Source organism: Elgaria multicarinata, chromosome 9, assembly GCF_023053635.1.
Source record: "Elgaria multicarinata webbii isolate HBS135686 ecotype San Diego chromosome 9, rElgMul1.1.pri, whole genome shotgun sequence".
NCBI lineage: Eukaryota > Metazoa > Chordata > Lepidosauria > Squamata > Anguidae > Elgaria > Elgaria multicarinata.
Window position 1 is genome coordinate 77,614,087 of NC_086179.1, and position 13,580 is coordinate 77,627,666.

Consider the following 13,580-nt stretch of genomic DNA (forward strand, 5'->3'; position numbering starts at 1 on the left):
GAAATACAGGGTGAGGAGGGACACTTTAGGAACATAAAGTAACTGCTATCTTCCTAAAGTTATGTCTTGCTATTTACTGTGTAATCTGTACAGCACCATGTACATTGATGGTGCTATATAAATAAATAAATAATAATAATAATAATAATAATATACAACCTAGTTTCCTCATAAAATTATCATTATATTTGAAAATATTGAAAGCAAACTCAGTTAGTAAATTTGAGGGTGGCAAATCAGACATAGCCCAATGAGGACTGAGCACGCTGGGAGGGGAAAATAGAAAACCAGGGAGAATGGGGAATGAAATGGTATACCCTGGAAGTGGCATCTCTAGCTGGCACCCTGAACTGGGGCACTCCACAATGAACCATTTTGTTGCAGGTCTCACTCATACCTCCAATTTCAAGATACCAGTGAGAAATTACCAGGGATGGCAATACCTGTATCATACCCTCCTTCGTGATAATCTAGAAGTATCTGGCCTGCTACTGTCAAAAGTACTTGATTAGAGGGATCTTAGTTTGATCCAGCAAAGAAAATCTGTTCTCAACTATATTCTAACTGTAGATAATGTAAAACAATAAGGAACCTATCTCATAATTTGAAATAAAACAAGTAGCCTATAAATTATAAAACCTGTTTTATATATGCTACCTTACAATCTAAAATCAATTAAACTCAACAGGTGCTCAGCAAATGTTGTACAAAGCCTAGCAGAGCTCATAATTTGCACAATTATCCAAAATCTTTGAAGTTTTGTCTAATGAAAAGAAAACACTAGGTATGGAGATTTCTTGTCCCAACTTCACCCAATACTACCAAGTGAAACTACATTCCATGGGAGTTCCATGAACTAAGTAACACTAAATGATCAGGAAGAATAATAAAAAAGGTTATCAAATCTATGTTAAGATCTGACGCAATTGGCTATACATAAAGCAAACCTTGTTTTGAAGCCCTCCAGAGCATCTTTGCACTGTGAGGGAAGCTGAAATGGTCCTAACTCAGCTGCCTTGACCAGCATTCTAATTCACACATCAAGGTCATGCTGTGGAGTCAATATAAGCGCTCAGCTATCCACTTACTTTTCAAGGCATGGTGCAGAGCAAGTTATTTTTAACTTAAGAGACTGGAACAGACAAGACCTCAACATTTCAGAATACAGCAACAACCACTACAGAAATCTCTTTGATATGTCCAGTGTGTTTGGATGATTCTACTGCATTGCACTGGTGATCTCAGGGCTGGCTCGAGGTTTTTTGAGGGTGGTTGACCAAGTCACCCCCAATGACCCCCTCCTTCAGTGAACTTACCTTCTCACTACCATTAACATCCAGCTCCTCTTCCTCTTTCTCATAATAGCTACCACCTGCTCACTTGACAGGCAGAGACCCAGAGATCAAGGAGGCAGTAGCAGCAGCTGCTGCTCCTTCTCATCACCACCATTGTCTGGGCTGGCCTTCAACATGAGGCCCAGTTTTACTCTACCATATATTATGCTTTACTTTAATTACATCCATTTGTTTATGTCTGTCTGCTACAAAGGGCGGTATCCAACACTGCCCACTGCCAATTCTGTTCCACGCCCACCCAGCCCTGCCAATTCCATTGAGCAATGGTAATTTAACACTTCTGAGGTCAAGCCCCGAAACAAGCAGAAAGGCACTTATACGAGCTCTGCCCCATTTCAGACCTGTCCTATTGCCAGAAACAAGCAGTGGGGAGGGAACTTACATAACAGAAACAGTAGGACCAGCCGATTGGATACTGCCCAAGTTAGGTGTGTTCCAATCTGGCAGTAATATAAATAACTCTTATTGGTAGGAGTGGCTTCAAAGATGGAGAACCTGTTCTGCAACATTTTCACCCACCTTCTTGTTTGACCTAAAGTGGGAGGAAGGGATTTGCAGGCAGGAAATCCATCTATTATCTTTCATTTTTTTCTCTTTCTACAAAATGGTGAGCTATTCTAATTATTATTATTATTTTTGCATGTGACTATTTTTCAATGTGCACCTACAGAGCTGCATAGCCCTGATTAACCATACAATCCATATCCTAAAATATGTGTTACTGCTGCGCATGCATTTAATGGACTTTTTAAAAAGTCTGTTACATGAAACAGCAACTTGACCTCCCACTTCTCCCACAACTGCAGCACTAGACTGTGGCTTGTGCCATGTGCTGCGCTAGAAACACAAACAATAAAGCACATGTTATCTTTCAAACACCTCCTACTCCTCCCAAAATTACAACACCAGACATTGGTATGTGGTTGATTCCATGCTGTATTTATTAACATATGCCCAAAGTGCAGCAACAGCTACTTGAAAAAATACCAGCACAACAGTGCCTCAGAAATTAAAGGGGCTCCAGTGTAAATTCTAACTTGGTCGCCTCAGGTTTTCATTTTTATCTAAAAGCTGTCTCAGAGCTCTCCAAATCCACTCAGAGCATCAACATGTATGCATCTGGGTGTAACCTTCTCTGATCTAGATCACTTTCCCCACTCCCAAAACAATTGGCCCCACAACCGAAAACATACAGAACCATTCAGGGGTGGGAAATAATAATAATAATAATAATAATAATAATAATAATAATAATAATAACCCGCCTCTCCCTCTGGATCGAGGTGGGGTACAACACAAATGGCATAAAATTCATATAATTGATTAAAACATTTAAAACTAATACATTATTAAAAGCAGCACAGTATTAAAAGCATCTTGGGTAGGCCTGCCAGAAACGTTATGCAGGGGGAAGGATTAAACCTGCCCCAACCCACCTAGTGCCTCTGATCTCACCTAACTAAAAGCCCCTTGGAATTGTTTTACGTAAAAATGAAAATATTGTGATATTTCCCATGTCATATCTGTTTTGGCCCTTAGTAGCAAGAATAAACTTTACTGCCAATTCGAAGCATTTCAATCTATTCTTATTTGACAGATTCCAAGATGGAACTCTGGAACAAATTAAGTTCTCCCATGTTCAATATCAGGCTGCCCCAAAGGTATAGAATATAGTTATCAGTACTGGGACCTTGGAGAACTATGGCAAGTCCAAACAGACAGTATAGGGCTAGACAAATAGTTGATAGTCAAAGGCAGGCTGTTCTTCCTTTCTCCCATTCTTTCCATAGGTCTTTCCCTCTTGTTTCCTCATCTCTCTCCAAAGGCGTACTAGAGCACCACTAGCACAATCCAACTTAAATATGGCCATGACACAGTTGTGGGTAGCCAACCAACAACTTAAGGCTAATGGTTACTACGCTGTATCAAAAAACGCGCTCTGAGAAACAGTAGCACAGTTAACTGCATTTTATTCCCCGTCTGCCATCCTGCCTGCATTGCCTGAGCTAAAATGCCACCCTACCAGATTTAAAATACTGGTTTAGATCTGAAAATGTGGAGGAAAACTGCCTTAACTATGGTTTGCTTGATAAAGATAGAATACAGATGTCGGTCCCCTTCTATGTTTTCTTTTTGCTGGCCCCTGAAGACACATTTGGTTCAGTCTGCAGTTTGGTTTAATTATTGCTCTTGGTTTCATTTTGATGTATTCTGTGATTGTTTTAGACAACCATTTTATTTATTTTTGTATTATGCTGCTCTTCTACCTATTGGGTTTTATGAAATTATAATGTGGGGATTTATAGTATTATAGTAGTTGTCTTTTGCAGTTTGTAAGCCACTTTGGGGGAACTTTTTATTCATGAAGTGTGGCAAAGAAATCCTTAAACAACTAAATAACAGTAATCATAGTAAACACAAACCTACCTAATGTGTTACACCTTCTGGTTTGTGGCTAATTTTTAACCATGATTTAGACCAATCTTCTCCAACCTGGTGCCATCCAATTGTCTCAGACTGAATCTCCTATCATACCCATCCAGCATCGGCCAATAGTCCGATGAAGGGAATTGTAGTCCAACACAGTTAGAGGGCATCAAGTTGGAGAAGTCTGCTTTAGATATTCAGATATAATCCTTAAGGAAAACAAACCACAATTAAGCATTATGAATATGGACCAATAAGGGGAAAAAATCAGAAGCATAATCCCAGTTTAATGAAGACCTTAAGAGTGCAATCCTATGGTCCCAGGGAGGACATCCCAGGGGCTACAAAATTTTGCAGATCTCCCTCTCCGCCCTTGGAGAAGAAGGTCTGACCTTGGAAGCCTCCTCACAATGGAAAGGTCCACTGCTACTGCTCCTCTGCCAGTGCTCCAACAATGGAGAGGCCAAAAAGAGGGTGTTGAGGGTGTAATTGAGCAATGTTTGGCTCCAGAGATTCCAAAGCCCTCCCCCATTCCACTGACACGTTTCCAAAATGGCATGGGCATAATTTTCTCTCACACTGGGAGCAAAAGGAGAGGAAAAAATTTACAAAGGTTTAGACAAAATACAACAAAATTGGGAGAGAGTGGGAGGGAAACTGCCCATTCTTGGCCCATTCTTCTGTCACAGTTGGATTGCACTGCCCAACTTTTTCAAAATAAAAAAATATATATGTTTTTGTATATCATCCGTTCAAATACTTACAGGGTCTCTCAGTTCATCATTGTCTTTGCCTGACGTGCGAGGTATTTTCATAGGGATTTCATCTCCGCATTCAGTGTCTGAAGCATTGGGAGACTCTGCTAAATCAAGGAACTCATCTCTCTTGTGACCTCTGAACCTTATTTTGTCTAACCTCTTTAGCATGTTCAGCACTGCGCCTTTCTGCTTTATCTTAACATGACCGTTGGAGTCCCTGAAAAACACAAATGGGAGCAGGAGAAGCAACAGGAACATTATTTTCAGAACATTCATGGTAGAGCAAACATTCTGATTACACAAAGTGCTCTTATAATCGTTTATGGAACGCTTGCTGCAGAAATAGTAATCTCATTTCAAAAAAGAAAAAAAAATACTAAAGCTTAGCCTTCAAAATCCTTTTATTTCACAAAGTGGCTATCCATAGAGAGGAGACCATTTTTTTGGTCGATAGAAATATCCCAGTCTTAGTCATACATAGACGAGGGGTGTAGAACCTCTTTCAGCCTGAGGCCCAGATTCCGTTTTAATGACACCACATTCCAATGGTGGAAGGGCCCAATGGCAAAAGAGGTGGAGCCACAAAACCAAAATTACAAGCATATTTTAGTTTAAAGTTCTTGCGGCCAGTAACAAAGAGCCATTTCAGCCTTTTAACATTCAGTGGATTGGGGGAACCGCATGAAAGCCAGGAAACTAAAATGATTAGTGGTTGGGGAAAGGGGGTGGGGCCAGGAAAGGGGCGTGGCTATCTGGAAAACCCTGGAGAGCTGAATTGGGACTCCTGGAGGACCAGATTTGGTCCCTGGGCTTGAAGCTCTGCACCCTTGGAGTAAACCCATTGAAATCAATGGGACATGTGACTCATGGTTTAGAAAGTGATTGCTGAATGAAGTTCGCAATGTTTGTCTCTTCTGTCCATACAGAGATATAATCTCTCCAATCTCAGTGTATGTGGGGTGGGTGGGTTGCTGTCTACAGAATATCAAAAGATACTGTTAATCATGGAAATCTGCAGAATGATGTATATGCATTTAGCCAGGATATTCTGGGTTCAAATTAAGAATATGCTGGGCCAATTGGATCCACCTGTAATTAGTTAGCCGGGGGGGGGGGGGGGCGTTAAAGACAGAAAAGGGATTGGTACCACTGGAACAGCTCAGATCAAAACTCTTAAGATGCTTCAAACAAACCAAAAGGGATCCATGTATATTTACATATCTGTGTTCTTATGGCTAATAAGTGCTCACTTTCCTTGTTTCAGCTTCTCAGCAGTTGGAATTAGTATTCCATAACACCTCCGCAGACGAAGGAAAGGCCTGTATAAGGCACTACCTTGGAGGGGCATTTTTGCATGCTCTACACATATGGACACTTTGCACCCTCTTACATATTTCAGCCAACATGAAGCTCGGATTTTGCCCCAAGAAACTTCTCTCAAATACATAATCTACTTTTCCCCAAAGCAGTAAAATGATGGCCATTCCCTTACATATGACACTGTAATTGGGTACACGCAAGGACACGCTGTGGGAGCTAAATTCATTGTCTGGGGCACAGTGCCAATTTCACTCTTCCTTGTGCCTGACTTCTGTTCATTTACTTGGTCCTATAGAAAACCAAAGCAAGCCCCATCTCTATAGCCCCAAGCTTGGATTCTGGTTTTTGACAGTGCTGGTATGTGTCAAAGAGCCCAAACTTTCAGAAATGTGATGGTTGTAGTCTCTAAGAAAGCAATCTCTTCAGCTTGAATTATCAGCCACCAGCTGCAGACATATCTGGCCACTTGCTGCAAAAATGTCTTGCTTTTACCCCCTCTCTTTGTACATAGATCCTCTATGATTACTTGTCTTTTTAATAGCTAACTGTATGCTCAGTCCTTTTGTATGTAACTTTTGCTGGAAAGGTCTATGCTCGCTCTGGCATTTATGATAGCCTTATCTTCCACAGTAGCCGAAAAGCTATTACCCTTGACTTGCAATTGGAAAGGTCTATTGACTGCAATAAAATTGTTGTTGTTGTTGTTGTACATGTATAGCTACACAACAAATCTATGCATCTTGCAAAAGTGGATCTTATTCACAGAAACATATGCCAAAATAAATGTATGTTTGGCTCAAAAAAATTCCTCAAGACTCTTTGCTTGCAACAGAGTAACATATCTGCACCTCTGGGATAAATCCATTATTCTCAAAACAAAACATTCCTTTTTGTGCCAATGTCTGAGAAGCAGGGATTAGATCTACTTGATTTAAGAGTTTGTTGGACAGCCAAAGTAACTCATGGACTCTTTTCCACAACACTTAAGTGGGTTTTTATTGTCAGGCTCCAACTTGCACATATTTGAATGTTCTTCCAGGTTGACCAAAGCAAACAATTTAGATTTCAATTCTAACCACTAATCAATTCACAAACATTTAAGGAGCAATACTATACACGTTTACACAGAAGTAAGCCCCAGTAAGCTCAATGGGACTCCCTCTCTAGTAAGTGGTTTAGGATTGAAGGCTGTCAGCATAATCCTACACATATCTACTCGGGAGATAAACCCCACTAACTTCAATGACGCTTACTCCCAGGTAAGTGTTTACAGGATCACAGTCTCAGCGAGTTACAGTACGTGAAGCTTTGAAAAGATGTCAGTATCTAAAAATAAAGTTGGCGCATTCAACGTATTTGAGTTTTATTGCATTTCAATCTCATATGCAATATACAAATGGTCAGTGTAAAAATAGGGTCTCATTTGCTAAGATATTAAAAAGGTGCCATTAGTATTCAGCTGCACATTTTAAGCTTTATAATTGCTGAAATGAACACACGTATTTCCTGCATGCCTCTTGATACATTTGAAAGCTGTATGATATCTAGAGGGGGGATATATAAAAGCAAATCCCTGAATTAATCCCTTCCCCATCATAAAATGATTAGCCATAGATGCAAGAGAGCAGGGGACTGGGTAAGCTGAAATGGTATTGTTGACAGACTTCCATCTGCATATCAGCAATGATAGGAGATACACAATTTTGTGGATGCATGTGTGTCCTAAGACGCTCAGAAAAAAAGATGGCTGGGGCTAATACTGAATTTAAGCACTTTTGGAGAGGGGCCAGGGCTCAAGACTACCAGGAAATCAGAGCATCTGACTTGGGTGGTCCTCCTTCAGTAAGCAGCTTGTTACAATCACTTAGAGCCAAGGGGGAAGCATTCTAACACATGGGATCCAGTTGGCTTAGGAGAATCCAGCTGGCCAGAGGAGAAAATGGCCAAGCCCCTGCTAGTGCTGCTAGCTCACCTCCCACCTCAAGGAAGCAAAGCTGCACAAAAAGTTCCATGCCACTGATGAAAGGTCACAAGGCTGGCAAAAGATGAAGCAGGGAGTACGACGAAGCAAAATCCAGGTCCTACATTGTTTTCTACCCTCTTTAGCAATCACCAGGCCCAGATTTGTAGCTGGGCACTAATTACTGGGCACCTAGATTTTTGTACCTCTAGAAGCACAAATCTGACAAAGGGAGAACAAATGCTGAAGGGGGGGAAACCCCACTAATATCGCTATACTCTAAGCCAGTTTCTCCAACCTAGTGCCACGGCGATGTTTCAGACTACAATTCCCATCAGACCTGACCACTGGCTATGCTGACTGGGGCTGAAGACAGTTATAGCCCAAAACATCTGGAGGGCACAAGGTTAGGAGACACTGTAAGCCAGGGGTAGGCAATGTGGTATCCTGGGCCCCCAGACAACTTTCTTGGCACCTGACACAGTGCCCTATATCCCTCCCACTTTAAAACACACACACATTTTCTTGCCAGCAGCTGTGATTGCTGTGAAATAGGTTTCTGTTGGTGCTGAAAATCATGGGTTCAAAGGAGTTGTTTAGTGTGTTGGGGCTCAGACCCCACCTTTGCCTTGTAGAGGCAGAGCCTTTCGGATAGACTATTTATTTATTTTATTTATTTATTTATTACATTTTTATACCGCCCAATAGCCGAAGCTCTCTGGGCGGTTCACAAAAATTAAAACCACAGTAAAACACTAGTTGTCCTTTGTCACATCTCCAACGTGAGCAATTTTGTGGCGGTGCCCAGGACAGTTTCTCAAATTGCCAAATACGCCCACGGCCCAAAAAGATTGTTTACCCTTTCTGTAAGCACATTGAAATTGAGCCACACCTCTTAAAATATTTTCCTGAGTTAACTAAAGCAACAGGCACGTATTGACAATGTCAGTTCAAACATTCAGCAATCAAGGCTAAAGAAGCTCCATCACCTACCTATGACCTGGCTCTGTTGTTTACCAACTCTGTTAACTGACTCTTGAAGGTTGACCTGTCAAGCTTACACAAAAGTGAAAACTTGAACTTTTAATATGGAAAAACACAGAAATCAACAGATGGAAACGTTTATCCTACGTGATCATGGCACAGCTTGCTGATTTCCCAGCAAATTTTATTAGGCTAAATTTTACTTTTCCCTTTCTGCATTTGGGAGCCACACCAAGATTACAACACTGCTACTAGGCGGGAACTCTGTGCTGTGCTTACACACTCCAGTTGGTTAACACAAAAGGCCTGAAGGTCACAAAACCAGTTTGTAAACAGAACACACAACATGAGAACTTAGGAAGGCAACACCGTCGCCATCAAGAAACACAAGAGCTCCAACTGATATCATTAATTGGGGAAGAAAGGAAAGAAAAAGAAAACTTTAGGACTATTATAGTGACAGGTGTGTCTGTTTAGACCCGGGTCTGCCGCCATCGCATATAAAATATTTAGCGTAAATGAGGTGTGTGGATGAGAAGAGCTGAACTTTTTCTATATCCACTGCTTACTCCCTGTAGCTACACTCATTCCCCACACACACACTTTTGTTATCAAAGGATAGATGAGGACAGAAGCACCTGAGGGACCAGACTATGGAGAGATAAACACTCTCCAGCCTTCCCCAATGCTTCTCTTGCTCTAAGGAAAAATCAGACCCCACCCCCACCCTACCCCATCTACCACTTCATACATCATTGAGGCAGATCTGGGTTTAAAATAGGACTGGACACATCATGTGTATTTTGAGCCTCAGGAGGAGCTCACACCACCTGATGACTCATCTCTGGCGATGGGGCAACAGCCATAACAAATAAAATAGACCATAAGCAGGGAGAACGTGACCATCCTTATCTCATATCAACCCCGACTTCGTTTTTCAAAGGCACTGAGCTGAGTCATCAAGAGATACGGCAAAAAGCAGTGAGATATCAAGTTGAATCAGCCCTGAGCAAAGAGAGAGAAGGTGGAGTCCACTGCATTCTTAGAAGCAAGATTTCTGTTCTTAATGTCATTTAGCATGAGGTTAAACGAAACAGTACAAGGCAAACATCTCCAGATGTTTGGGACTTCAATGGCAGTAGGGCCAATGCTCAGGAATGCTGGTAGTTGAAGATCTACTTTCTGCCCACCCCTGGCATAAGGAATACGAGTGCTTGTACATTTGCTTCATCTTTCAGTTTTTAGAAACATAAAACCCTCACCCCTGCCATATTATTTCCATCAACCAGTTTGGTAATATTTGCATACTCAAGACTCCAAAATAAGACTGCAATTTTTCTCTCACTCTGAAATGAATACACCCAAACAGCAGTAGTCTCTCTCCATGATTGTTCCTTTTAAATTGGCAGCTCTCTGGGTCCTTTTTCATCCTTTCCACCCGTCCAATTCACAGCCCCCCTCCTCCATGCAAGCCACACTGGTCCCATGGAGTATACACATAGCAAAGCACAAACAGAAATTGTCCCTGCCTCCATCTACTTCTGCCAAAAGCACCCTCCTTATTCATAAGAACCACCATGCTGGATCAGACTGAGGGTCCATCTATTCCAGCACTCTGTTCTCACAGTGGCCAATCAGCTGTCGACCAGGAACCCACAAGCAGGACACAGTGCAACTGCCCCTCCTAGCTATGTTCCTTCAGCAACTGGTGTACATAGGCTTACTGCCTCTGACACTGGAGGTAGACATAGCCATCAGGGCTAGTAGCCATTGAGAGCCTTCTCCTCCAGGAATTTATCCAACCCCATTTCAAAGGCATCCAAATTGGCAGCCATCACTACATCTTGTGGTAGTGAATTCCATAATTTAACTATGAACTGTGTGAAGAAGTCCTTCCTTTTATTTGTCCTGAATCTCCCACCAATTAGCTTCATGGGATGATCCCAGGTTCTAGTATTTTGAAAGAAAGAGAAAAGTGTTACCCTATCCACATTCTCCACACCATGCATAATTTTGTACACTTCTATCATGTCTCCCCTTAGCCTCCTTTTTTCCAAACTAAACAATCCCAGCTGTTGTAACCTTCCCTCCTAGACGAGATGCTCCAGTCCCTTAATCACTTTAGTTGCCCTTTTCTGCACTTTTTCCAGCTCTATAATATCCTCTTTTTTTAGGTGTGGTGACCAGAAGTGTACACAGTATTGTAAGTGTGGTCGCACCATAGATTTGTATAAAGGCAGTATGATCCTGGCAGTTTTATTCTCAATGCCTTTTCTTAAAATGTCTAACATGGAGTTTTCCTTCTTGCAGCAGCCACACAATGGGTCGACATTTTCATCCAGCTGTCCACCACAGCCCCAAGATCTCTTTCTTGGTTGGTCACTGCTAGCTCAGATCCCATCAGGTTATACTTGAAGTTGTTGTTGTTGTTTGCCCCAATGTGCATTACTTTACATTTATTTATTTATTTATTTACAATATTTATATACCACTCCCCATTCAATAATTTCGGAGTCGCGCACAAGATAAAGTAAAAACAGAATAAAAACACATTAAAAATATTTTTTAAAAAAGCAAAATGCAAAGTGAACCAGGGGTGGTCATCAAGGGAATGCTTCCTGGCACAATGAACTTTTCAGGAGGCACCAAAAGGAATACAAAGTTGGTTCCTGCCTGACCTCCAGAGGCAGGGAATTCCATAGGAGGGGGGCTACCACGCTGTAGGCTCTTCCCCTGATGAACTGCAATTGAAGGAGAGATCTATGTGGAACCACCAGGAGCATGCCCTCGGATGACCTCAGTGACAGGGCAAGTTGATAGGGCAGAAGATGCTCTCTCAGGAACCTTAATCCTGGCCCGGTAGCAGCCAGTGCAGTTCCCTCAGCAAAGGAGTTACATGCTGGAAAGTGTCAGCAACGGACAACAGCCGAGCTGCAGCATTCTGTACTAGCTCCAGCTTCCAGAGCAGCTTTAAGAACAGCCCCACATATAGAGCATTGCAGTAATCCAATTTTGAGGTTACCAGTGCCTGTACCACCGTGGCCAAGCTATCCCTGCCCAGAAGAGTCCGTAGCTGGCGAGCCACTGTGGCCACTTGAGTCTCCAATGACAGAGATGGATCTAAGACTACCCCCAAACTACAAACCTGATCTTTCAGAGAGAGTGCAACCCCATCCACTTGCTTACACTGAACCGCATTTGCCATTTGGAGGCCCATTCTCCCAGTTTTGAGAGATCCTTTGGAGCTTCTCATAATCCCCTAAATAATTTGGTGTTATCGGCAAACTTGGCCACTTCAACGCTAACTCTGAATTCCAGATCATTTATGAACAAGTTGTAAAGAATATGTACCAATTCAGATCCCTGTGGGACCCCACTATTGGGAGAACGTACCATTTATTCCTCTCTGCTTTCTGTTCTTTATCTAGTTACTGATCCAAAAGAGGACCTCTCCTCTTACTCCACATGGCTATTTTGCTATGCGAGCATGCACGTCCTGGAAGCAGTTTGCTACCCTATATGCAAATGCTGAAATAGTGTGAATCCCTCATCTTATCTTCTATATAATTCAAAGTTGGGAGTTAGTAGGTCATCCCTTTTTGACCAATTCCTATTGACCAATTCTTGTGAAACACACTTCATTAGAAAGCTCTTGACACACAGATTCCATGCCATAAGTCACTCACCCTTGATCTCTAGACCAAAAGGCTGGATAAAAAGTATATGTATATATGAATAAATGAATGAATGAATGAATGAATGAAATCAGAGCATAATTCTGCCACTCCTATGTTCACACAGGAAGCCATCTTTTTCTTATAAGCCTTATACAAACAGCCTTATACAAGCAACAGGATCAAGGTTAGTAGTGCCATGCTAGCATGCCTGTGAAAGGGCATATTTGTTCCTTGATGGCAGTGCTCCCTGTTCTATTTTTAGGGTGCAAAGGGATCCCAATAATTAGGAGAAAGCCCTTCAGGGAAGCTGTGGGAGATTGTGACTCAGCTCAGCAACAGCAGGAAAGCAAAAGAAGCAGTGGTGTTCCATTGCTTTGAAAAATGCTCTAGTCTCTTCCCACCAACATCCTACACAGAGTCTATTTTAGTGTTCAAAATCCAGACCTTTTTCATACGTAATGATTAGCAGTCATCTCAGCTTATATAAAAGATTCATATGATCCCACCCAAGTATTTGGGCTCAGCATCATTCATATAGTCTTTAATGCAAGTTGTCTATGTAACTGATTCACTGACTGTACGGACAAGGGTGGTCTAATTTTTTCTCTATTCCTTAAGATGATACATCCCTTACTTCTCATTACACTCATGGTACTGGATATCTGCACTTGTGCTCTGTGTGTGTGTGTGTGTGTGTGTGTGTGTGTGTGTCTTCCAAAATACGTAAAAAGAATTTATGGCATGGAGTTCCAAGCATTAAAAGCTTTTTATAAACATCTCTATCCATTCGAAAAATCAGCCAAGTGGCAACCCGGCGACTCAGCCATTATCAGCCTCAGAAGGGGACAATATAAAATGTCCATATCTTTACATGTCATTATACAAACTTCCCACTTCAAAAAGACATAGCCTACCAAGCAGGAGTGGGCAACCTGTGATCCTCCAGAAGTTTTGGCCTCAGCAGCCTTAACCAGCATAGTTAAGGATTATCAGAGTTGTAAACAAAAACATCTGGAAGACCACAAATGGCCTATCTGTGCTGCCAATGAAAGATCAGAATGTAGATATGGGCACTACTGTTCTTATCCTAAAGTGGGGA

General features: G+C 41.8%; 1 protein-coding gene across 2 annotated transcripts in view; it reads right to left on the minus strand.

Annotated features, from left to right (window-relative positions):
* GRAMD4 (GRAM domain containing 4) overlaps positions 1–13,580 on the minus strand; it is a 97,054-nt gene that overhangs the window by 65,930 nt on the left and 17,544 nt on the right. For both annotated transcript variants that reach the window (XM_063134113.1, XM_063134114.1), the window contains exon 2: positions 4,547–4,757. In XM_063134113.1, the coding sequence (XP_062990183.1) occupies positions 4,547–4,757 (211 nt within the window). The remainder of the gene's footprint in view (positions 1–4,546; positions 4,758–13,580) is intronic.